Here is a 27,228-nt window from a genome sequence, read left to right as displayed (position 1 = left end):
CTGAAATCTAACTTTATCCTAAAAAATTCAACTATTCATTGCTTATTATATTTAGGATTAGTCAAATGCTTCTAGTTATGAAATTAATAAAAATATATTTTCGTTCTATAACATGTACACTTTCTGAACAGTAAATGGCCGGATTGTTCTTCATTTCTTTTCTTGTTGGTTGATTTAGAGAGTATTTATCTATATGATACATCTATTAGGTGTACACTAGAAAATCCTCCATAGCTAATGGCGGACAAAAACTACTCTCAAAATTTTCCCCCTCCAAAAAGAAGGTTTCATATTTAAAATTCTCACATAAGTTTACCTTAAACTACAGTATGAACTCTCAGAACTCAGAAAAAAAAGATATTTGACGAAAATTCAATTAAAATGCCCTATTTTTTTATCATTAAATTAAGCAATTGGATTTTTGTATCACGGGAAAAAATGTATGAGAGAAAAAAAATAGTTATTTGCCCCTCCATTACATCGAAAATGTCGTTTTATAAAATTGAATAAAAAGACTTAATTTTATAATTTATTGTTTTTATAATAATGTCTCATAAACAGATCCTAAAATAAATTAAATTCGTAATAAGTTCACTTTTTAAAATCGGGTCAATCATTTTTTCATGAAAAAAGATATTAGATTTTGAAATTTGAATTTTGAGAAGGTAAAAATGCGTTTTTTATATTCTGCTGTATGGAATATTTTTTTAAATTTAAAAATATCAATTTTACACTGTAGTACATCTAACATGTCCCCAAAAGTATAAATAACCTTCAATTAATCATATTAAAGTTAAAAAAAGAGAAAATAAAATCAAAGACGTCCTTTATATTTTTATAATATATTGCGGCATTCTGAGCGTGGGAAGTTTTTTTCAGGATATTAAAAATAAATAAACAAAAATATCAATTTCTGGTCAATTTTTCCAGAATTTATTAAAATCTTATGAAATATCTATAAATTTACAGCAATTATTGTTATTTTTAATTTGTTCTGCAGTGTTTTTATTGAATTATGATTTAAATAAAAAACATATAGAAAAAGAAATTCAAATTTTATCATATTCTAAGAATTAATTATGCATTTTTTTTTCCAGATATCATAATGATGTCTAGTATTGCAGGATTGCCGCCTTTACCAAAGAGCCTGAGTGGACTATTAAACCTTCCAGAATCAAATAGCAGGTAATATAAATAGCGGTTTCCCTCGAGTGCGCATGCATATCTAGCTTGACCTGAGACTGGCCCAATTAAATATTTTAGGTTATTAAGTACAGGAAAGGTTATAAGAATCCCGCAGGGTACTCAGTAGCTTTTAAGCTTCGAAGGCCGGGATAGAGTTCTCTTCATGGAGGCTAATAAAATAAGTTTTTATTCTTCAAAGTAACCTAGCTATGAAGATCTAAATCTGAAATCGCGAATATATTTAAATATTGAAGGTTTATTTTCAAGTATTTAAATAGGTATATCAATAGAAACCAGTTATATTTTGATTTTTACCTTTCTTTCTTTTTTCAGAGAAACATCCCCAGCCACAAACACACAAAGCAATGGATCGCCATATAGACAAAATAGGTAGAAATATAGATATGATTTTAGTTACACTTTGTAGCTTTTTCGAAAATAATGTTTGGTTAGCTAAATCAATGTGTAGATAATATTTTGAGAACTGTTATTATTTATTAGGTACAGCATGAACAACCGAGGTGCAATGCCAACAAGTCACGAAGAAACTTCACGCAACAATAACAATGCAACTACAACCAACATGCCACCAGCAGCATTTGCCGGCGGATTTCCTTTCAGCAGCGGCCTGCCGACGCTGCCAACGTTAGGATTAGGCAGCAACAGTCAAGCCGCCGCCACAAGCACTCCAATTGCCATGAACAGCAGTAGCAGCGTTGGTCAGTCATATATTCCTTCTTCATCTTCTCTTTTTGGGCCGCCTAATGGCGGTCGCCATCATTCTGTTTCTGCCATCACCCCTTTGCATCCTGGAATGGGGGCACATTTTGACGGTAACAGAGGTGGGATGGGCGGAGCTCTGTCTTCGTCTGCCAGTAGTGGGCTGGGCGTGGGTGGGGCGGCAGTGGGCGGGCCCAGTGGTTACAGGCGGAGTTCCAGCAATGATGTGCTCAACTCAAGAAACCATATCTATAGTAATGCTGAAATAGAGAACAGTATAAGGAGAGGTGCGTACATTTCATATTGAATATAGATAGGTTGTATGTATTTCAAAATACGATAAATTATATTAATAACATATTTTTTGGTAGCTTTATCATTACCTGGGATGACTTGACCCTTGCATAGACCTACGCCAATTTAAGACAAACATATTTATATGTAAAAATTCTAGCTAACTAGCTTTTGAAAGTTACAGTGATTCAATAGATATAAGAGCAGACAAACAGATAGATATCCTGTTACTTTTATATAAAGAAAATACAAAATGAATTAGATATAAATCATGGCAATTTTATATCATATGTCTTTTTAACCTCCACCATCCATAATTGTTTGTTTAATATTTAGACTACTTAAATTGTAAAGGATCTTTTGATATATTCTTATAAATTACAATGTTATTTTTTAGGTTCACAATCAAATTTGAGCAATGAAAATTTATCAAACATGCAGGTGAAAAATTTGTTTATTACATTAAATATTATTTTTATTAAAACTGTTGAACTTATTCACAGAATTTTTTCATAAAATCTTGTTTACCTAATAAATGCATTTTTTTAAAAACTTTATTGTTTTTAGACTAGGCGAAAATTTAGTGGACTAGACTCTCAATTATCATATCTGAGAAAAGTAAGTTACTTTTAACTTGATTTAATAGCAAATAAAGACGCCAACATCCATATGTAGGACAGAAATGCAAGTATTCTATCAAGATATTTTTAAAAAGCCAAACAAACAGATGGATAATAATGTCTTTCTTCTGGATGCTTATTATGAAGGGAATGTTCACAAAAAAATATAATCAGCTTACAGGAGAACAGACAGTTTTTAACGTCCATTTTTCATTGACTTGACCTTACACTTTTTTGGCTAGGTATTGCAAGTTTCATATATAAAGGGGTAGATGCATGAAGTGCACTTAAAGTTGAATTTAGTGAACTTCATACTTTTTTCTGTTCAATAGTTTAAACTACATGTATAGGACATATATTTAGAAGAATTTTAATTTTCTACCGGATAGTTTTAAAAATATCAAGACTTGAAATTCATATTTTTTGGATATATGCAACTTATATGTCTGTCCTATTTTCACAAAAAAACATAATGACTATTTTAGTGGTTTATAATTGTTTGTTATCTATTGAATTACAAAAATATGTATGTTAGATGGTATTCTTGTAACTTGTGCTTGCGATAAAACTTGGTAAATGCACTTCATACAACTACCCCTTTCGATAAATCTACTGTTGTTTTGTGTAGGAGATGGTGAAGTTGAGACAAATTGATATGAATTTATTGTGTCAGCTCTGGTCATTGAATGAGTCAATTCAGGTAAAATCAGGGATCTTAAGGACAAGTTAATGGACGCCAAATGGATTTAATCAGTGATAAGAAACAAGATTTACTTTTCTTTAGGCTAAAATTATTGGTGGAAAGTTTCAACATTGTTTTTGTAACCCAATCAATAATCAAAGTTTGCACTAAAGTTTTAAGCAAGTGAAGAAAAAATTAATAAAAAACTTGGGATACAAGTATGATTTACAGTACAATATCCACTAATTTGCTGTCCTGTAATGATTATTCCATATTGTTGTAACTTCAACATGAAAAAAAGTTTTATATGCCAGAGAATGATTATTTGTTGCATTGTATTTAGACAACTACCGGAGGATAGTTGGCATGGGCCAACAAAACTGACATTAATCCCATGATTTTTATTTTATTATTCATGAAAAGTTGTCTGATGATTTTTCAGTATGGCTCAGAACCGGTTCCAATTGGTTACACATGCTTACCTTGTTATTGTTCCAGGAACTGAAACTAACAGGGTCCCGTAACTCTTCTCTCTCCCCGCATGATTGGCTCGACAACGGAGATGAAGATTCAGATGGTAGTGGAAGGTAAGATTTTAAAGAAACTTATTTCTATGTGCTTCATGGAGAGAAGGGATATTGAAATGTAAATTTTACCGGTTCTCAAAATTTTATGACAACGTAATCTTATTGATTGACTCATAAACTTTGGGTTTTAATTTTGATTGGATAGTTCCAAATTATTTGGTAGTGTTTTATCTTTATAACCAATAATTATAATCTAAAGAATGGTTAATTTTGTTTATTATCATTTTGGAATGAATGAATGGAACATCGGATTATGCTAGTCCAGTGGATTCTTACTCAAACAGCTACACTAATTGTATTTAGTGAGGAGTATTATAGTGGAGCAACGGATTATGCTAGTCCAGTGGATACTCAATCAGATATTCTAATTATATTTAGTGAGGAGTATTATAGTGGAGCAACGGATTATGTTAGTCCAGTGGATTCTTACTCAAACAGCTACACTAATTGTATTTAGTGAGGAGTATTATAGTGGAGCAACGGATTATGCTAGTCCAGTGGATACTCGATCAGATATTCTAATTATATTTAGTGAGGAGTATTATAGTGGAGCAACGGATTATGCTAGTCCAGTGGATACTCAATCAGATATTCTAATTGTATTTAGTGAGGAGTATTATAGTGGAGCAACGGATTATGCTAGTCCAGTGGATACTCAATCAGATATTCTAATTATATTTAGTGAGGAGTATTATAGTGGAGCAACGGATTATGCTAGTCCAGTGGATTCTTACTCAAACAGCTACTCTAATCATTCAGACTCTTACAGGTAAATTTTCCTCACTGCGGCTGCGCTGCAGTTTTAATTATGGCTGCTGTGGGTGAAAGAAAAGTCTATGCCGCTTAATTTCGACATATAAGTCAGTCGCTATTGTTATTAACCTTTATTTTACTAAAATTTGCTGCAATTCAGGCTCTCCAAAACAGCTGAAAGTCGTTCAATTAAAGGGCCAGTTGTCTGTAAAACGCCTGGCCGCGTAACCTTTGACTTAAATCCTTATTGTCCTGTTAATGAGTTGCACCAACCAAGGTGGGCTAACACATTCACCCTAATCAACTATTAATGTCCCCTGCCTGACATATCAGCAGTATGAAGTAAACACTAAGCAAGTTTGGCTACGCAAACACCTTATGTACCTATATTTTTTAGAAACGGCCATGATCCCGGCCTGTCACAGTCCAGATCTCCATACAGATGATTCATGGAGGAAGCTAATTTTGCACAAGATACGGTTGTCTAATATCATACAACACAGGGATAGAACAATGGTTGATAAATTAATCTCCCCCCGCCCCCAAATTCTTACTTGCAAAAATCTGCCTTTGGTAGCTTATAACCATAGAAATTATTTGTGTATATTATTATTTGCTATTGTTCTTTCCCTTCCTGCTTATAACAACAATATAAAGGGGGTATAAGGGCATGTAAAGAACTCGTAATTATTATTTTCAGAGTTTTAAGGAACCGTTTAGGCAGCTAGAAGAAAATAAATAATAAACAGTGCTCTTGAAATTCGGATTACGGGATCTTAACACCCCCCCCCCCCTCCAGAGCAAACAAAACTTTAAGTAACCCTAAATGTAATTTCCAAGGTTTTGCAAATGAGTTAATGATTTTGGGTTATATAAAATTTTGGTGGTTCTATTTTATTAAATGTTAGCAACATATTCCTGTTTATTGCCTAAAACATATACAAAATATCAAAAGAATTTCCTATCATCATAATACAGAATGAAAAAGTTTTCTAAGAAAACGTAGGTAATATTTTAGTTTTTTTGAAGCGTTACCTATCAATATTAGGGATGGGAATCCGTCGAATTTTTGGGCCGGATTCGGATTCCGGATTCTGAAGGAATCCGTCAAAAAAAGTGACGGATTCTTGCGGATTCCGGATTCTTATTTTTGGCGGATTCCGGATTCGGAGGATAGCTTTTTTCATTAATTTAACACTATGTTACTTGGTTGAAGCCTTGATTTGTTTAAAGTGTTAAAGTGTTAAACATTTACATCACATTAGTAATTATTAAAATTTGTTATGTACAAAAAAATTTAAGAGGGAGTTGTAAGAAAAAACTCAAGACGGTAATTTTAGCCTACCAATTTAGAATCCGGAATCCGTTATAAAAAACGGATTCCGGATCCGGATTCGGATTCCAAAATAGGCCGAAAATTGGGCGGATTCCGGATTCGGATTCCGGATCCGGATTCCCATCACTAATCAATATAAAACCTTTTTTTAACCCAAAGCGAAAATTCCACGAAGAAAATTTTCAAATTGATCCCATATCATCAGTTGTTTCCTTTCACAGCTAATTATACATGATATACAGTGTTACCACTGAACAGAATTGTACTTGTTCTAAAACTCTGTTATAAAGCTGGAGACTGTTTATAGTATAAGCACAACATAATAAAAGATCCATTCCTCTCGAAAGTAAATACCTAACATTTACACAAGGTTGAAAAAAAACTTAGCGCCCCAAATTAAACTTTCCATTTGAGTTTCTTTTATTTTGTTTACTGAAGTTCCTATGTTTACTTATTAGTTGGAAAAAGGGTGTCATTTTTTTCGCGTATTTTTCATTTTTTTTCTTCACAAATTCACGTTATACCCCATTTAAGCAACTGCCATAACAAATTTTAGATTTCTACTCCTAGTCAAAATCAAAAGTCTTAAAATACCAACCTTTACGGAAAATACGCGAAAAAATGACCCCCCTTAAATATTAAATTTTGTTATAAAATAATTTTGTCTGTTCTGTTTCATAAAAATTTGGTTAGACATTGCTGTAATTTTATGACAGATATTTGATATGTGTTAGTTTAATCCTGCATAGTGTTTCATATTCCTGAAGCATCCAATAGAAAAGTTTTTATGAGATTAACGAGTTTTTTTTGCGGCATATCATTATATGCAGTTTTTATGATGTGACAATGTGATACATAGGCGGGAATAAATTCACATTGTGTTAAACCAGATAACTTATTTGCAACTATAACAAGGATGACAACATCCATAAAAGCGAAGAACTGAAACGGTAGGACAAGCGGACATTAACATTTTTACAGTGTCAGAAAGAACTGAATAATCAGAATATATATGTATTGTACATATAAGAGCAGGGTTTCGGATCCGGATCCGCAAGGATCTGCATATTTTCGAGTCCAAGGACTCAAAAAAATGCGGAAAAAATGGAAAAATATACCTAAATTTATATAAAATCTCAGACATTCTCTTGATGAGATCCAATCTTTAAGGTTTAGGGTCAGACTTGAAAATTAAAAGTATTTTTGACTTCGAATTAAAGAATAAATATTTTTTGAAAAGTTTGGTGATTTTATTTTTATTGTCAAGGATCCGGATCCGGATCCGCACTGACCAAATTTGTAGGATCCGGATCCGCAAAAAATCAATGCGGATCCGAAACCCTGTATAAGAGTCGAAGAAAAATTAAATTTGTTGAAAAGTTGCTTGATACAGGATAATGTTTATGGACATACTTACATTTTTAGGACTTGATTATAGAGTTGCTTTGTCTAAAACATTATACTTTGTTGTCCCAGGAATCAATATACCAAAAATCAGATCAATCGAATAATTGAAAGTTTGAAATACAAAGTTTGAAATCGATATGACAATTCTAACATGCCTAAATTGACGAAAAAAGCTATCTGTCTCAGACGTACGGATGGACGGACCGACCATAATTATAGAAAAGCTTCGCTTTTAATATACCATGTTTTGTTTACCCCCAATATTACCCTGTAAAATATCAAAATTAATATTATTATTGATTAAATCAAATTGATGAATTTTTAGCCACTGATTGTAATGTTTAAGAGCACTATCTGTTATTATAATGGATGTAGAAAACTTGGATATTGTGACAGGGAAATTTTTATCATCTATTTAGGTTGCTAATATAGTCCTCAGAAATTAGTCAATGCGTTTCTCCGTGGTCAAGGGAGGGGATGGGGGGTAAAGTCTTAAGGAGCTGGATGGGGGGTATATTTGTGTTAGCAAGCTGAGAGAAACATTTTATCAGGGTATGCGAGAATCTCACAATATCCACGTATTCTATATCCATTGCATGTTATTGTCTGGCTTTCACGCAAGCAGCTGCAAGCTTATGTAATTATTTATAGGCTGCTAGTAATTATTTATATATTATATTATTTTAAGATAGTTTATAGGAAATTCTTAGTTTAAAGCTAAATTTGTAATGTATTATAAAAAAAATTTTAAGCTTTTTGATTAGAGTCAAATTGAATCTGTAAATTACAACAGTTTATAAATCCGCACAATTTGTTTTATAATTTAAATTGAAATTGATTATATTTTTATGCTTTGACCAGGAGTGTATATTTTTCCAGGGATAAGGGATTAGAAAATGGATGATAAAATGTATATCTACAAACCCAATCATAATAAACACGATTATCTCTTATGTATGTTAAAATTTTCGTTGAAACGTTTGAACACTACCCGTTTTGATTAAACCAATCGAAATTCAGTAAATGTATCCAAGGTTGGTTTAAAACATTGAGTATTAGTGATATTATCCATCATTCCCAGGATTAGGAAATAAATCTGGCGAGGGAAATAAATTGCACATGGATGAAAAATATACACCCCTGGCTTTGACACAAGACTCATATTTTTATAGACAATTTTGACAGAAAATATTGGTTAGCCATCATTACCACATATCATTGATTCATTACTATTAGACTCGCATATGAAATTGCCTCTTACTCCTTGCTTCAGTCTTGAAATTAAACACCCACCCTGTAATGTATTTGCTATTGGGGTGCTTTCGCACAAAGTACACTTAGAGCACGGATATCCCCCTTGTTTTTTAAATAAATAGAAAATAAGAGAGGGGGTGGGATGGTTAACTTTTTATCCAATGCCTTGCCTAACCTTGCAGACCCTATACCTACGGGGCTAACCAGAGCTGGATCTTTAAATCGTTTAGAGGTGCGCTGATCGGGGCGATTCAGTTCAGCGCACCACTGGATTATTAGATATCAATCTTTATAAGATAAGATAAGATAAGATTTATTTTCCTCAAAGGTACAATATATTTTATTAGATATATATCATATATTAAGGTTACTATGCTTTGATTGGTTTGATTCTTCTGATTTGTTATGTTTGATACAGGTTTGAGAACAATTTACATAATAACTATTATTAAGTACCTAGCATGGAATTGGCCGAACTTCGTCTCCACCTAGTTGCCAGGCCAGTTCGAATAGGATGAAGATAACATTTTACAAGAAAAATTCCATGCAACATTGTACCAGATAGTTGGCATAACCCTTTAAGGGTTGTGGAGCCACTGGTGTACTTTGACGCTTGCCAAGCCGATACAATGTTATATGTGCAAATAAATAATCTTAACAATAATGATAATAAAATACAATATCTTGCTGTGTATTTCAGACATCCTCCTACTATCAGTTGCAACTTCTCCAAGCATAAATTCGGAACAATTAAGGAACCAAAACCTTCAAAAGAAGTCGCTATTCCCGTTGTGATCCTTTATCAACTCCACCTAGACAGTTTCCTTTGTAACAAATTATTTTCATTATAGAGTGGAGTTTTGTCCGTGTCTAAGGACATCTCCACACTAATAATTACAGGGTAACGATAAATATCGCGACAACGCTGGTCCAATCCAATAAATAAAATAAAATAAGATACTTTAATGATGTGTCTATAGATAATAAACCGTACCTATATAACGTATTTAGGTACCTAAGTGAACAAGGTGTAATGATTGGTTTCGATTCCTACGGAATCTGAGTTTTATTTCTTGAGAAGGGATATAATAATCCACTAATGTACAAAATAAAATAAAATATAGGTCATATGCGATTCCTACGGAATCTGATTTTGGTATTTTGAAATAATGGGAGCATGTCCCTAAGTGTGTAATGTTCGATTCCTCCAGAATCTGATTTTTATGTTTTGAGAACTAGTCACAGCATAACTGGGGCACCAACATGTAGTGGAAAAAAAAAGGGGGGGGGGGATGGGAGAGGGGAGGGGAAGGGAGAGTGGTTTGTGTTCAAAAAACGTTTACATTAATCTCACCCTTTTAAAAGAGAAGGGTGAAAGTGGGTCATGGTAAGATTAAAAAGACTGTGGCGTGCTGTCGCGCGCTCAATTTTGGTCATAGCTTAGCTTTTAGTGGAGTTTTAATCTTACTGTTGTTTAGGCACGAAAAATGTTCGGAGAGGAAGAATATCAACAAATGTGGCAGCCGCTACGCAATCGATTGACAATAACATATCAACGACTTCTCAATATAGTTAATGGTGACAATGTCAGCGAGGAAGTGCGTCGTGAGGTAGCCCGTCTACTATACCAGCAGGGTTATCTTGAAACCGAGTTGGCACTCACTCTGTACAACCCAAACAAAGACATGGAGTATCATGAAAATAAATTGGGTGAAATTGCTCAGCAGATAACTGCTCAAGAGGGGGCTTGTCTCCAACTTTAGCTCCAGAAAGTGGCCATTACCGGTCAAGACTAGTTATGGTCAAGTTCTCTACGACTTCATATACAAGATATCCGCAAAAATATCTGCAAAATATCCACAAAAAATCAACAAAAATAATCAACAAAAAGGTATTCACAGAAAAACTGCAAAATCATTTACAAGATGTGTCTGATATGGCTATTAAAATAATTTGTTTTGTGAGAAACATTACTGTTAAAAATTAGAAAAAAGTTAATTTGTGTGCTTATTTTAAAATATACCATAAATTCATCAATTTTGTTTTAATTAATAAATCCTAGATATCTTGCTATGAACTTTCATTAATATTATTTAAAAGAAATATGTAAAGTAATAGGATGTCTGTTAATATGTTGCTATGGGTCAAGCCTAATTATATTGCATTAGCGTCAAAAAAATAAAGATAAAAATATAAATTAGTGAAGTAAAAGACTTAGTTAAGTATGGGAGAAAATTCAAGGAATTGAAAAGGTAGGGGGGAGGAGGGGGGGGGGGGGAAACGAAGGGAGAAAATGGGGCGTGGTGAGTGGTTTATTCACGGCCGTGGCTTCTTATCAGACAGACGGAGCGGCGCTTATTGTTTGGTATAGGTAGAAGGGGGGGTGGGGGAAAAAAAAAGGGGGTGGGGGGAAGAGTGGTTTCCTGGTATAGCACAGAAGAATAAAAGAAAAGGGCGGGAGGGAAACAATTGGTTGTAAAGCATAGGGGAAAATACGCGGGAAATGGAAGTGGGGAAAGTGTATTACTGATTAATAAATTTAATTAAAGATTGCATAATGTATGGTGTTAAAACACAAAGGGGGTATAAATATGGGGGAGATTAGGTCAAGATTTAATTGTTTCCAAGATGTCAAATCAAGAAGAGGAAGTAGGACAAGGCCAAGGTGCTATACCAGGAGGAGCGCCGGAAAATCCGGTAGAGGCTGGAGGTGAGGAAAATGTTCCCCTCCATGCTCAGGTACAGGAGCTCGTCGCCATGCTCGATACAAGCGAAGAAGCAGATGATCCTGTACCCGTACACGGTGTCCAGCAGCTGTTGAACCTCGCGGCAGTGCCTGATCTACTCCCATTTCCGGGGGTAGACAGGCGCTGTTTAGACCTCTGGTTTATGGTCAAGCGAAGGTTGATGGGCGTCGTGTACGAGGGAGACATGCTGATGTGGAGGAGGTTCCGCAACGACGTCATCGATGAAGAAGTCCTCCGCATGATGTATGGGAACTATGGGTTAGTCGTGCGGTTAATTCAAGCAATGCCCACGTACGCCCGGTCCTTCCAAGCCAACATGGACGCCATCGCCGCAATGGACCGCCTGGTCACAGTCCAGCAGGACATCCTTGAGGAGCTGCTCAACCAGGAACCCAACGGCGTCGACGGCGACTCCAGCGACTACGACTCATAGATGGCTATGCCTTCTGTACAAGAGCTTAACCAGTCTGCGATAGTCATTTTAATAAATTTCGATATCAAAATTTGAATAAATAAAATAAATTTTCGGCCAAAATTCAACAAAAACTTTGTTATTTTTATTAGATAGATAGAGGTTGCGTGATTCGTTAGCTGCTGGATAAAATAATATAAAAGAAATAAATTATGGTTAAAATATGTAAACGATAAAATGGATAAAAAACAAACTATGCCAAAAAACAAACTATGCCAAGCTACTCTATACTTGGGTATGTGTGTCGGTTCCTACGGAACCTATTCGTTATGATTTGAGGTTAAGAAAATGCTGTTTTATTGAATTTTATCAAAGAAGTTTAATGCTTACAGAAAATCGAGGGCTAAAAATAAAATAAGGAGTACGGATAGAAACTTAGTTTAAACAAAGAAAAATCTAAAAAGAACAGTATTAACCAATGTTGAGTAAAAAGAAAGAAAAATATTTGCATTTTAATTAAAACTCAATTTTGTTTAGGTAATAAGTAAAACATTTTTTCTTAAAAATATTTTTATTATCAATTAACTTAATTTCAAGTGGAAGGTTGTTAAAGATAGTTGGAAAAGAGTTAAGAGGGGCGTGCAGGAGAAAGTTTCTATTGGTGCCCGGTTCGTAAGCAAAGTTGTTCCTGTTCCTTGTGCCATACGTATGTCTGTCTTGAACAAAGTTCCAAGTGTTTTCAAAGACTTTAGGAAAAATGCCTAATTTATAGGCGTGCATGAATTTACAAACATTGAATTCAATTAATAGGTTGAATGGAAGTATGCCATTAGATTTAAAAAATTCAGCTGTGTGAGCTCTGCTAGGTAAGTTTTCAATTATTCTAATGGCTTGCTTTTGTAGTTTAATAATTGGTGCTAACAGATACATAGGGCAGGCAGTGAACAGGAGACAACAATATTCGATATTCGACTTAATGTAAGAAGTATAGAGTAGCTTTAGGTGTTTTTTGTCCAACAAATGACGCATTACTTTCATACTATAAATTATTTTAGAGACTTTGCTATAGACTTTTTCAAGATGATAAGAAAATTTCATTTTCTCGTCTATTTGAATTCCTAAGTGTTTGATACTACCCTCGTTGGTACCGCTAACAAGATCCAACTTAGTAATTTTTGATTCATCATTTTCATTGTGATTGTTCATGTTTACATAAACTTCGAAGTTGGTCTTAGCTGCGAGCTCAGCGGGGGTGAGTATCTCTCGGGGGAGGAAAAGACCATACATTTGGTCTTGCGGGGGTGTATGAGAAGCTTATTGGCGTTGTACCATTGGGTCAGTCTGGGGACAAGCTCCTTTGCAAGGTTTATTAATTGGATAATATTGTGCTTTTCAATGAAGCCCACTGCGTCATCAGCAAAGAGATTGATTAGGATCTCTTCACTGCATGAAACAAGGTCATTGATGAAAATTAAAAAAAGAATTGGTCCCAGGACTGACCCCTGGAGTACGCCAATGATAATGAATTCAATAGTAGAGGAGAAAAGGCCCTTAAAAAATACACGCTGCTTTCTATTTGCATAATAACTACGGAACCACTCGAGTGCAACCCCCCTTATCCCTGAATTCTCTAGTTTGCTAAAAAGGATGTCCCTATTTATCATGTCTAGTTTAGTTTAGTTCAGAGAGTCGGGCTGAGAACACGCATTCTGCAAGCTCTCCCCGCCCTACCCCATGTGTTAAGCTCAGTTCTACCTTCCCCCTCTCTCTCAACTAGTTCCCCTCTCCCCACTGCCCGTGGTCACTCCGCAGTTGGAGGAAAGGGAAGACACTGTAGCCAGAGGGCACCTCGTATTTAGGCCTGGCAATGTGTTTGTGTTAACGTATCGGTCAATTGTTAACACAAAAAAGTGAAAATAAAACACTAAATGAATTAATTTTAAAAAAATCTAAATTTATGTGTAACCTAATCGCTTTACTGAACAATTTATAGTGAAGACACTCTCTAAAACTTTTTGATAATTTATCGGTCTGGCAACATTCTACCGGCGCAAAGTACTCCCGACAAATAAGCTCTCCCATTGGCTAACATTTTCACGCGTCCCACTATTGGTCAGCCGACCCACACTCATTCAGCACCCTCGGATCCGCCATCTTCACTTCATCATGGCCTGTAGTACGTGTGACAACCCAGAATATTGGTCAAAATTTAAAACAAATTTGGACGCAGCTTTGGATGTTAAGTTTAGTGAATACGATGCGAATATAGCCAAGGTAAGGGATGAGCTTATCCATAGTACTTTTGCCAGCCATAAAACCGAAATTAATGATATTAAATCGAGAGTCTCAGATTTAAACGTTAAGTTACAATCTATCGAAGGTATTGAAAATTTCGTCGACGCTAAATTAGTCGCAAGTGAGCAAAAAGCGATTAGGACTACGATTACACAACAAAAGGACTATTTAAACTCTGTCGAATCGTCGAGGGAAAATTTCGTAAAGTATCAACTTCTACAAAACTCGATAAGAGAGCAAAGATGTCGCGATTGGAGTTGTAGAATAGTGAACTTTCAGCAGCCATGGAGCCGTGAAAATATCACAGAGTTTGTTATATTCAGAAACATTATAAGGCCCACCCTTGAAACCACCGTTAAACGAGGGGAATTAGAATATATCCCTTCACATTTTAGTGATATCGTTGAGTGTGCTCATATGCTCCCATATTCAAAGGGCCAGATCCCTGTATTTATCTTTCGTTTTATGTCTAGATCCTACCTCGACGCGTGGATGAACAATAAGAAGGCTGTGCTCGACCGCTACAACGCCGAGATCAAGAGGTTCAACCCCAGGAATAACGCGTCACCGGTCCCGTTCTTTCCCAGCAGATTTGAACAGGCCAAGCAAGATATGTCAGACCTCAACAGGAAGACAATGACCTTCGTATATGCCACCAACCAGATCTCAAGGGCCAAAGTCGCTGGCCAATATGTGCAATTTCAGCTCAAGAACGGCAGCCGCTGGATACGCTGCCTTAACCCGTTCGGCAAAGACCTGAAGGAAATGGCTCTGCCCATACCTGGAAGCGAGGATTTTTTTCTGTCTGAAGCACCGCCGCTCCTCCGTTTCAACAAATTAACGCCTGAGGAAAGGAAAACATTCTTCTCGAACCAAGCTGATTTAACAGAGGATGACTTCCCCAGACAGTTTAGTACAATCACTGCCCATCCAGCCAGCACGGTTCAGCATAATTCAACGTCTGCCCCTGCCCCAGCTCTTGAGGACCTGGCTGTGTTCCCTCCAATTGACTCTGCCGCACGTAATGCCGCAACTGCAACCGCCGCAACCGCCGCACCTAGTGCCGCAAATGCCGCCGTTGCACCTGCCGCCGCCGCACAGTTTGCACCTGCCGCACCCGCCGCCGCACACGCCGCCGCCGCTGAGTTCACTGCCGCACCTGCCGCCGCGCTCACCGCCGCACCTGCCGCCGTGACCGCCGCCGTATCTGCATCTACTGCCGCACTTGCCGCCGCGTCTGCCGCCGTACCTGCCGCATTTACTGCCGCACCTACCGCCGCACACGCCGCCGCACTTGCCGCCACGCCTGCCGCCGCATCTGCCGCCGCATGTTCTGCATCTCCTGCTTCTTCTGCATCTTCTGCATCTACCGTTGACTCAGCACCTTCTGATCCTGTTGCCACGAGGGCCAAATCCAGAGAAATCAAGGAAGTGAGAGACACCGCCAACAAAACAAAGCGTATAGCAACAAAAGCGGTAATCTCAACATGAAGTTAAGTATCTTGAACGGCGAAAAAAGGTACCTAACATAAGACTTTCAACATAGTTATTATTTTCGGAATATTTTAAATATTTTGGAGTTAATTTTGATCCATATGACGTGAACTCTATAATATTATATATACTACTTAACTTATAACTGTTCGTACGTCAATGTCGCCTTTTAATCATTCTCAATTAATCATTTTTTGTTAAAATACTATATAACCAGTGTATTAAAGATTAATGATTATTATTCAAAATTGAATGAATCGAATTGAAACTAATGTTCTTACTTAAACTATGGTCTCAGTCACCTCCATATCTCTGTTTTTTGTTGATTAGCATATAAAATATATGGAACTTGAATGAAAATGAGTAGGGGGAACTAAACTAGCTTTTAAATGTGTTGCCACCCCCAACACACACATAAACTAAACGCAATCGGAATAAATATAGTAAATATAGTAATTTTTTTCGTTTCAACGATAATATTTTGTATATTAACTATCTTTATTTGTCCATTAATATCTACTGTGTTTCAGATGTCCATACTTGACGTTAAAACGATTCCTCCTGCGGTGCTCCTGGTCCAACTCTACTATGACAAACCTCCCTAATGAACAAATTAACCAGGATAACGGTAACTTGAACGATAACGTTGGTCTAAACCTTATGAATCCGATTTACGGTGACTACTTTAATGATTTCGAAAATGAATTCGGAATAAATTGTGTCTTTTCAAGTGAACAAGGAATTGTACAGAAACTGAAAACATTCAACGAAAACCTTCTCAATATTTTTAGTATTAATTGTCAGTCATTACATTCTAAATATAACGATATTGTCTCCACCGTAGACTTCTTCAAGCAACACGATATCCACTTAAATGTTCTGTGTTTCCAAGAATTATGGCTAAATAAGGATGTAAATATGGATTGCTATGGGATTAATAATTATGATTGGCATGTCAAACTCAGAGCAAATAATAGGGGGGGAGGGGTGGGTATTCTAGTAAGCAGATATTATAAAGTAGATAAATTATTTGATAAGTTCTCATTTAAAGAAAATATTCTTGAATCTATTTGCTTAAAAATTTCCTACAATGGTCTAAAGTTTTGTTTATTAAACTGCTACCGCCCACCCAATCAAAGTAATGCTGAAATCGAAGAATTTTTTGAACTTTTCTTGGATTTAATTGATAGAATAGCAGCACTAAACATACCATACTTCATTGTAGGAGATTTCAATTTTGACCTTTTCAAAATAAATAATATAAACAGCAATTCCATGAGAATTATTGAATCCTTTTCTTTTAACGGTATCATAAATACTGTTACCAGAGCCACTAGAGTTACTAGAACCACAGCAACCCTTCTTGATTTATTCGGGGTAGGGAATTTTATTCAAAACCTAATGTCATCTTTTGTTTTAACTTCAAAAATCTCCGATCACTTGCCAATTATTAATTCATTCCGAATAGACAAAGTAAATAAACCCAAACTTCCAGATTTTTTTGAAAAAAGAGAATTGAATGATGAAAACTTTGATGCCTTAAACTATGCACTCTACCACACTAACTGGAACCATGTTTTAAGTCAAGACAACACAAACATTGCTTATGATAACTTTATTTCAACCTTTTTAAAACTTTATAATGAAAAGTGTCCAGTTAGAAAAAAACGAAAAAACAAACGCACCCAGCCCCAGCAACCCTTCATGTCAGATTACTTATTGCGTTGTAGATTGCATAGAGACATATTATACAGCAACTTTTTAAAAGACAAAACAATTGAAAATGAAAGTATTTACAATGTCTATAGGAATAATTATAATAGGCAAGTGAGAAGAGCAAAGATTGATTATTATAGAAAACAAATAAGAGATGCAAATGGGGATGGGAAAAAACTTTGGAAAACTCTCAAAGAAGTCATTGGTTTTAATAAATCTTCCCCTGAGTGCACATACCTTCAAGTAGGCCCAAACAAAATTGAAAATGACCAAGAAATAGCTAACGAATTCAATCGTTATTTTAGTCAGATTGGGTCTTCCCTAAGGCCTGAAATTCCTTCCACCCCCAAAAAATTTTTTGAATATTTACCACCCCCATGTCAAGACTCCCTCTTTTTTGAACCATTGTACCCCTTCAAAGTTATTAATATTATCCGTAGCATTAAACCTAAGCGTTCCACAGACATCAATGATGTCTCGATGTATGTTCTGTCTCGCTGTGCTGATACCATTGCCACTCCCCTAACACATGTTTATAATTTATCACTTCAAAATGGCACTTTTCCTGAAAAAATGAAAACTTCCAAAATAGTTGTCCTTCACAAATCAGGTTCACTCAGCGAGGCAGATAATCATCGAGGCATTAGTCTCATTGATAACTTTTCCAAACCCATCGAAAAATATGTCAGTGATACGCTGGTTAAGTTTTTAGAAGATCGGTCTTTTTTTAGCAATCGCCAGTTTGGCTTCATGAAAGGGATCTCAACCTTTCATAATGTATTGAACTTAAGTACAATGATCGAAATGGCATGGGCGAATCAGCGCGCCCAGTTGAACAGGGTGAACTGTATTCAATAAATAAATATTTTTTTTAATTAGTTTAATATTTTATTGCAAAACTATCGTAAAAACATTTTTATAGTTATTTTTAAAATAAATTATATATTGTTTTATATAAAATACCGTACTGACCCGGCTTAAGTAATAAAGTTGTCTCGGCTCGTATGGATATTTCATTGAGTGTCGCCAGCGATCTAGCAACACCGTGCCGAAAACCTTTTAAAGATCCATGTTTTATAGCAGTGGCTGTGGCGCACCATCAGCGCACCTCCGGTTCACCTCTGAATCGCCCGATTCAGCACACCCATAAAACGATTTAAAGATCCAGCTCAGTACTCAATATAACCTAAACTGACTTAAATAAAAGACAAACGAATGAAAGAAAACCACCCCCCACCCTTTATTCTTAAATTATTAAAAACTAGTGGCTTTGCCCCTAGCCTCTAGGGGGTTTACCCCAAGAGGTTTAATCAACCTATTTTTGTGTTATTTAAATTTAAAAGAAAAATGAAGAGAAAAAAAATTTTTGGGGGGGATTTTTTAAATATTTTTGGGGGGGGGGAAGAAGGGGGGTGGGGGTGTCCCACCCCCCAAGAAAATAGCTTAAAATCATCACAGGACCAGTAGGTATATTCCCTGAAGAGTAGACCCCAATCGGTTAAGTAGTTACTGAGATCTTAAGCTTCAGACATACAGACGGACAGACAGACAGACATCGTACTACTTTATATTATAGATATTGGGGGGTTGGGTATCACTGCTCACTAGGGTACTTTGTTTGAAAGCACCGTTATTACCGTAATGCATCATGCGAAACCGATGGTACACCGAGGCTATTTGGACGAGACAGTCGCATATTTAAAAATTCGCGCTTTTAGAAATCACAAAACCACCGCTTCCCCCCCCCCCCCTTCCCCCTCGTTGATTCATTTTGTTGATAAACTTTGTAGCTTTGAAAGGGACTATACTCTTAAATTCTTATACAATCCACAAGAGACCAAGAATAAAAATGCGGCTGTCCTGCCCCCCTAGTTCTTAATAATAAAATATTTTGATAATTAAATTTACATATCCCATTTAGATGTGAAATATCCAATTTAGAAAACATATAATCCAAAATAAAAAAAGTATTTTTGTTTGTAAATCATTATTAAACTTTTTATCATTTTGCATCATATCATAATATAGCTAGAAGTGATATTTGTAATATTATTGATTGTTTGCATGGAAGCTACTCTATAACTAAAGTTGCAATTTGTGCGGTTGTCAAAAATTTATTAAATCGTTTTGGAATATTAATGAGAAAAAAAATCTAAAAACAAGAATGACAACATTCATTGGTATCGAATCACAGATGTATAAATGGGATGGGGATGGTTTAAGTTTATTTTACTGCCCATACACTCCACTAAATGCTAGGGATGCACTTGAAGTATAAATAATAATATAGAGGAAGTACTTTAACTATTAAATGGCAACAGACAGATTTAAGATTGTGCAAATAAAAATAGAAATGTTCTCTGCTAAAATCTATATTGACATTGCATATACAAATACATGGGAGGGTGTGTTAGTTAAAAAAAGCTAAGTATTTTTTGCGGCTTTAAGTTGCTACGGATTTCTAAAGTTCGTGGCTGATCCGATTCTGTTTTCGCTAGATAAATATGTTTTTTTTTTATCGTTTATGGATTGCAATGTTTCTTAATACAAAAAGGAAAAGTATTATTATCATGTTGTCTGTCTGTTTATGGGTAGCATAATTTGTCGCTACAAAGTGAAGCTTCTTATAGTTCCATGAAAGATTTATGAGAGAGTAACCCCACCCTTTCAAGATAAATCACTCATGTAGAAGTTCACCTCCCAACAGAAAAAAATGTTATTATCTTTTAAAGCTTAAGTTGAAATTGGAGCTATGTAACTTTCAGCAATTTTGCGACTTACAGTTTTATTTTTTTTCAGTTGCATTCTTTGTGGAATACAAATATAAGTGGCTTCTTATGTCCAACATTTAATATCCTACACATTTGAGTAAAACACTAAGGGGGGGGGGGAGGTGTTAAATAACGTATTTCCCTATCCCAATGACCTTGTGTCGACTCTCAATTTGGTCTTTGAAAATCAACCAATGGTGTTGGGAATATTAACACAGCCTTGTAGTAGAAAACAATCAGACGAAAAATGTCATTGGAACAGGGTGGAGGTAGTTATCCTTATATACATCTGTTTCATAAACCAGCTACTTCATGAGGGTAGTCTTTGGATTGGGTTAAAGCTATTTCTATGTCCATTAACGATCTCATAAAAGCTTCTTGAACTGTTAATTTAAAGTAATATTTGGCGTAGATGATATGTATAGATTAGGAAATAATAATTTTTGTAGTGTTGGTGTGTGAGTGTATGTGTGTGTGGGTGTGACTGTGTGTGTATGTGTATGCAAGTCATATTCCTTAATTGTAAGGTTTACCCGTAACATTTATACAAATACAACAATTACTGCTTTTTAATACCGAAGCTTTTCTACAATTAGGGTCAGTCCTTGGCCTGTTAAAAGGTGCAACTCATTAGCACATTTATGACTTTTATAAAAATTAGCTGATTATCATTCTAGAGAAGCCATAGAATCATCTGCTGAAAAACTTTGATTGCACGACAATTGTCTGGAAGTCCTAACTGTTTATGGTAATTCATGGCATTCATTCCACCCTCAATATTAGTGTCACGTGCCAAACATAGCAGCAGTAGGTACAATTTTTAACGTCTCTATTATGATGATTGAAATACAGAAGCCATTAATGTATTGACTCAAATGAAAGAAAATGAAAGAAAACATAAATTATTATTTTTAATCTATAATACAAAGTAGCTTGATGTCTGTCTGTCCGTCCGTCTGAAGCTTAAGATCTCGGTAACCACTGAACCGATCGGATTCTACTCTTCAGGGAATATTCCTACTGGTCCTGCGGTGGTTTTAGGCTATTTTCTTGAGAGGTGGGACACCCCCAACCTACCCCCCCCCACCAAAACCAAAAAATCCCCCCCCCAATTTTTTTTTGCAGAACATTTCCTTGGTCCTTATTTTTGCAGAACATTTCCTAGGTCTTTTTTTTTGCTGAAGATTTCCCTGGTCCTTTTACGAATTTTGCCATCATTTGTTTTTATTACCTCTTGGGGCTTTGCCCCAAGAGGCTAGGGGCGAAGCCGCTAGTATTCTAAAAAGTTCTTATAAAGTATATTTGTCATAGAGAGAGAGGACATTGGACTTAATACTTTAATGGTACCCAAAGTTTTTAAACACATTCTCTCATTTGTTGTCTTTAAAACTTTAGGTACTTTAATTAATTATTCATTGGCTGGTTCAAAATAGAACTGAAACTTTTCAACCAATAGTTTTAATCAACCGATGGGATAATGTTGATTATCAATTTATCGTCCATTGTCTTATCCCTGAAGATCCCCAATGTTTGTCTACTGTCATCGTATCTCAAAAATTTTAGGGTAAAGTGGACAAATAATCATTGGTATGGGGAATCTTCCAAAAAAAATATATCTGTCACCTCAAATAGAACCCGAGATGAGCACGTTTCAAACATACGGAATGATAGAGTAGCCTCGCTACCTATAAAAGAAGACCCAGGGTTTAGTAGGAGGGGGGAATGGTGGACTGAAAATAATACTGGTCCCCCAAAGTTGTATGAACACTTTTGCATCTACTGCAGTTCACGGTAAAATATTGCTGGTAAGCAATATTTCCAAAAATCTAAGAATTTTAAAGACTGCTAGCTGCCAAACGGCTGAACGTACAGATCATACCCGCACACGATTTTAAGCGGCATAAAAAGGCCTACAAATAATCTGGAATAGCCAAAATCCAATTATGCACAGGGAAAGCTTCACTGAAGAAAAAACGCGTAAAATAGGTCTTTTTCACGCATTTCTCTGCACTGCGAGATAATTATGCATTATTGATTTATGGCTATTTCAGATTATTTGTAGGCCTTCTTATGCCGCTTAACACAGTGTGCGGGCATGATCTGTTCGTTCAGCCGTTTGGCAGCTAGCAGCCTTTAAAATTCATAGATTTTTGGAAATATATATTACCAGCAATATTTTATCGTGAAGTGCAGTAGATCCAAAAGTGTTCATACAACCTTTTCATTGTTCATTGTCTTATCCCTTAAGATTCCTGAGTAAGTTATACAGAAGAAATAAAACAAAATAGACACTTAACACAATACATATACCTAGTCTAAGACGTTTCACAATGAATAATCAAAATAATTCAAGATTTTATGTTAAACTTTAGCGCTATTATTATATCAACTCAAGACTCTAGTCATAAAGTTCGTTTATAAAGGATAAGTCAATTTCTCGTATTCATACGAATCCGGTGGATAGGAACCGGTTCTCATCCATACGAAAAAACTATGTCTAGCATCGTATTATCAGTGGCGTGCGAACCGAAGGGGGCATTTGGGGCAATCGCCCCCCCCCCTAGCGACCAAAACGCCCCCCCCCCCTGCCACCCCCCCCCCCTAGCCAGCGCCCCCCTGCCCCCCCCTAAATGTTGAAAAATGCCCCATTTTGCCCCCCCCTGGTCAACAAAAATGCCCCTTTTTGCCCCCTACCTTACAAAAAGTAAAACTATCCCAGTTTCCAAAAAAAATAATCAAAAAATACTCAAAAAAAAAGAAATTTTGGCGCTTCGCGCCAAACAGACGGTTACTATTTATTGAACCTAACCAAATTTTTTAATTAGCGTAGAAATTAGGTTATAATCTTTTTAAAAGCGAAGCTTTTCTAAAATTAGGGTCGGTCCGTCCGTCCGAGATAGATAGCTTTTATTCGTTAATTTAGGCATGTTAGAATTGTCATATCGATTTCAAACTTTGCATGATGATTCCTGTAGTAGTTAGGTACGATTTAGAAAGCGTAGCAACTCTATAATCATTACCAGAATGTCCGTACGTCCATTTTAAACATGTTGATTTTTCTAATTTTTTAACAGCAAATTTTTATGTGATCTAATTATCCGTTTGATCTGATTTTTGGTATATTGATTCCTGGGACAACAAAGAACAATATTTTAAGCGAAGCAACTCTATAATCAAATCCTAAAAATGTAAGTATGTCCATAAACTCAATAAACATTATCCTGTATCAAGAAGTTTTTCAACAAATTTACTTACAATTTTGCTTCGACTCTTATACTTTTATATTCTGATAATTCAGTTTAGACACTATACAAGTGTTAATGTCTGTTTGTCCTAACGTTTCAGTGCTTCACTTTTATGGATGTTGTCATCCTTGTTTCATTGAACATAACAAACCAGGTAATAGGAAGTATTTTATTTTGTATAATATAAACTTTTTTCCAAAGAAATTGTGCACATCCCCAATGATGATACACAAAATTACCCCTTATATAGATTACAATTATGGATGTTGTCATCCTTGTTATTTCTATAAAAACATGTGTCAACAACAAATATTTAATCAAAAAGTTATTTTATATAAAAAAGAAACAGCGTTGATATTTATCTAAGCCTTTTTCTCAACACTGTATATATGTCTATCTAATTGAATAACTATATATGATGTCATATTATTAGTAGCGAAGCTACTCTATAATTCGAAACGTCCGTCTGTCTGTCCGTCCGTCCATCTGTCTGTCTGTCCGTCCGTCTGAGACAGAATAGGGGAAACGTGATTTTCTCGGCTCCTATTAAAGATAGACAGCTGAAATTTTTTGACAACATTCCCATTATTAAGGAGCACACTTAACTATAAAATATTAAGGGCGGTCGGACCGCGTTTTAGCAAGTTTTAGGCTATTTTTGTATTTTTCACATTTTTCTCCATATCTTCAGTGTTTATGGTCCGATTTTCAAAATTTTTTCAGTTATTGATATCAAAATTTAATTTCCTGTCATTTACAGAAAACAACCATGCCTTTTATCAGGTTTTTGGCTATTTTTATATGTTTTACATATTTCCTCATATATTTGGTGTTTTTGGTCCCATTTTCAAACTTTTTTGGGATATCAGTATCAAAATATTTTTTTCCATTGTTATGAGAATCTTTTATGTAATCTACTTTGACTGTCGTCATCATTAAAAATAAAACAAGGTTTCGTGTTTATTTTCTCCAATAAATCTATTCTTGATTTTAATAAATACACTTTAAATCTACTTTTACGTATTTCCATCCACGATTTATGTGCTTCGCTTCTTATGGATGTTGTCATCCTTGTTTTCAGTTTATCATTTTTTTGTGTACATACCCTTACAAAAAGACATGTTTTTTATGGCAATTTTCATTAAAAACCCTTAAAACTAACTACACTCCATATTCCTAACCAGATAAAATACGCCACTCTTGTTGTCTTTAATTGATTTTAGTTCAAAAGGGGAGTAAATATTTTTAGGTGCGCTTCACGCACCGCCCTTATAAATCCTTGGAAACACCACTTAATCAAAAATTAACAGAGTTTTAAAGTGCCATTTAAAGAGGGTAGGATATGTTGATATAACTTTTTAGCTTCTCTATAATTCACTATGGCTGTCAGTACGTAATGCTAAGGGGGAAATGTGATTTTTTCAACTGCAATTAAAGATAGAAGGCTAAAACTTAATGTTAACATTCCCATCATTATGGAGTATAATTAACTATTAAAAATTCATGGAGGTCGGACTGCTTTTCAGGACGTTTTTGGCTATTTTTGTATCTTTTAGATTTCGGGTATAGTCCCTTTTGTGACATTGCCTCTTAAGGTGCATTTCATCGTATTTTCACAGCTGCTTTTCACCTATATATAGCTCCTGTGGGGCCAATTCACCTGACCTAACTTAACCTAGAATAACCTATTAAAAGCTACTATGAAAATACGTCGAAATGTCCCTTAAGAGGCGTTGCCACAAAAGAGACTATACCCCAAAGTTTTCCATATTTCTAAGAGATTTTTATATCTGTAGATGAAAGCACAAGTAATTTTTGTTATTTTTTACATAGTTCTTTATATCTTTGGTTTTTATGGTACGATAAATTTTTTTCTGGATTATAATATTAAAAAAAATAAAATTTCTCGATGTTTCGAGCAACCAGTATGTAATTTTCTTTGACTGTCATCACACAACATACAGGAAAAAGGATTTTTAACTTTTTCTACCTAAAATATATATTTATTTCCACAGATGCTTTTTTTAATCTACTTGTCTGTATTCTTATTAATGATTTTTTGTGCTTTGCTACTTAAAGATGTTGTCATACAATAAATAAATATTTAAATTCAGTTTTACATATTAGGTTAATTTTTGGTAAATTATTTCCAAAATGAGTGTTTTTATCTCCCCCCCCCCCCAAAATTTTTTTAAGGGGTTATTCATCCTTCCTGCTGATATTTTATAACATCTCCTTCCACCCATAAAATATGTTTTGTGGTGGGGGGGGGGGGGGGGGAGGTTAAATTATCTTCTGTACTTTTTTTTCGAAGATGCTTTCTAGCTCCCTTCCCTTCGGTCATTGCAGGGGTGGGAGAAGGGATGGGGGAGTAGAGATGGGGGGGTGGAGAGATGGGGGATATAAATGGGAAATAGGGATGGGGGAAGGGATGGGGAAGAAGGGATAAGGACTAGAAGGCCCATAATCAAATAATCCCACCCCTTAAAACGCCCTTATTTAAAATTAGTATATATAATCAAAATGCCCCCCCCCCCCCTAAAGCAAAGTGCCCCCCCGGGGCACTTTGATTTAAGGGGGGGGGGGGCAAAATGTAAAAAAATCTTCAAAATGCCCCCCCCCCCCTAGACAAAGTGCTTCGCACGCCACTGCGTATTATATCCAGCTTTCTACGAATATAAAAATGTACAATCATAAGATTAAAACTAGTTTTTTTAGAGTTTGCAAGCCAACTAAAAACATTTTGGTTAAACTTTTGGATTTAGAATAATTTGTAGTCTAATGTATCAAAGGAAGCCTGCAAGAAATATACCGCTCTAACTGCTGAAAGACTGCCACAAGTAGACTCAATATCCAAAATTTGAAAAAGTCCTTTTAAAATGCCTACATTTGTATTGAAGCTGAAGGCTTAAAATTTGGGGTATTGGATCTACTTGTGGCAGTCTTTCAGTAGTCGGATCTGTGTATTTCATGCAGGGTTCCTTTAATGGGCATTGTTGGATATAATGTCAAGGCAAAGCTATGTTAATTTAAGTGTTTTAACTTCATCATATTTATTGAATGTTTTTAACGTTATCTTATTTGTTGGTTCAAAAATTTTGGGTACTTTTATTGGATTTTAACTGGTTAGTTTTAATTTAGTAATTTCCAATGTTATTAAGAGTATTTTTCATTTTCATTGAGGCGTATATAAATAAATCATCCATTGTCTTATTTCTAAAGATATCCAAGCAGATAATACCTGTTTATTTTATAGTAAAATATTCTTTTTTTTTTCAATTATAAAGTTTTAAAATATTGAATAACAAAAATTGAAAAGATTTACAAGCAATATAAATACAATAATAATAACAAAATAAATATATTTTTATAACCACGTCGTTTTATTACTGATTTATTCAAAAAAATATAATTAATAAAATTTGATAACAACTTTTTTTAGAGGGGTCTGGATGTTTTATGCTATCCGAAATTAGCCTAAAACGAGGAGTCGGCTGTGGCTGAAAGTTGCAGCTTGCGGCTGAGGATGGCTGAATTTGAATAAGTTAGCTGTAGCTGTGGGTGGCTGACACTAGTTGCGACTGTTACTTCATTTTTGTCTAAGCTGTTTTAATGAGTATTAGAACGGCTAAAAGCCGCTTGCTGAGGGTTGCTTGCTTGAAATTTTGGTGGTTTACTGGGTAGCTGTGTAAGCCGCGCGGCCGACTGTA

The 27,228-nt window shown here is 35.4% G+C and overlaps 2 protein-coding genes across 3 annotated transcripts in view; one reads left to right on the top strand and one right to left on the bottom strand.

The window, feature by feature from the left end:
- Positions 1 to 27,228, bottom strand: part of LOC145318708 (dihydrolipoyl dehydrogenase, mitochondrial) — a 185,724-nt gene that overhangs the window by 23,821 nt on the left and 134,675 nt on the right. The window lies entirely within an intron of this gene.
- LOC145318710 (uncharacterized) lies at positions 1,095 to 19,542 on the top strand. Of its 2 annotated transcripts, none has more exons than XM_080160168.1 (11): positions 1,095 to 1,185; positions 1,519 to 1,575; positions 1,687 to 2,192; positions 2,597 to 2,640; positions 2,767 to 2,817; positions 3,448 to 3,519; positions 4,000 to 4,088; positions 4,771 to 4,857; positions 5,239 to 5,843; positions 6,337 to 8,915; positions 19,128 to 19,542. In XM_080160168.1, the coding sequence occupies exons 1-9, from the start codon at positions 1,106 to 1,108 to the stop codon at positions 5,285 to 5,287; spliced, it is 1,035 nt and encodes a 344-aa protein (XP_080016294.1). In that variant the 5' UTR covers positions 1,095 to 1,105; the 3' UTR covers positions 5,288 to 5,843; positions 6,337 to 8,915; positions 19,128 to 19,542. The 2 variants fall into 2 exon arrangements, with proteins under 2 accessions (XP_080016294.1, XP_080016295.1); XM_080160169.1 differs by having other exon boundaries at positions 19,111 to 19,542.

The sequence above is a fragment of the Acartia tonsa genome, chromosome 5, assembly GCF_053477335.1.
Source record: "Acartia tonsa isolate MP-2025a chromosome 5, ASM5347733v1, whole genome shotgun sequence".
NCBI lineage: Eukaryota > Metazoa > Arthropoda > Copepoda > Calanoida > Acartiidae > Acartia > Acartia tonsa.
This window is presented reverse-complemented; position numbering and strand designations above follow the sequence as displayed.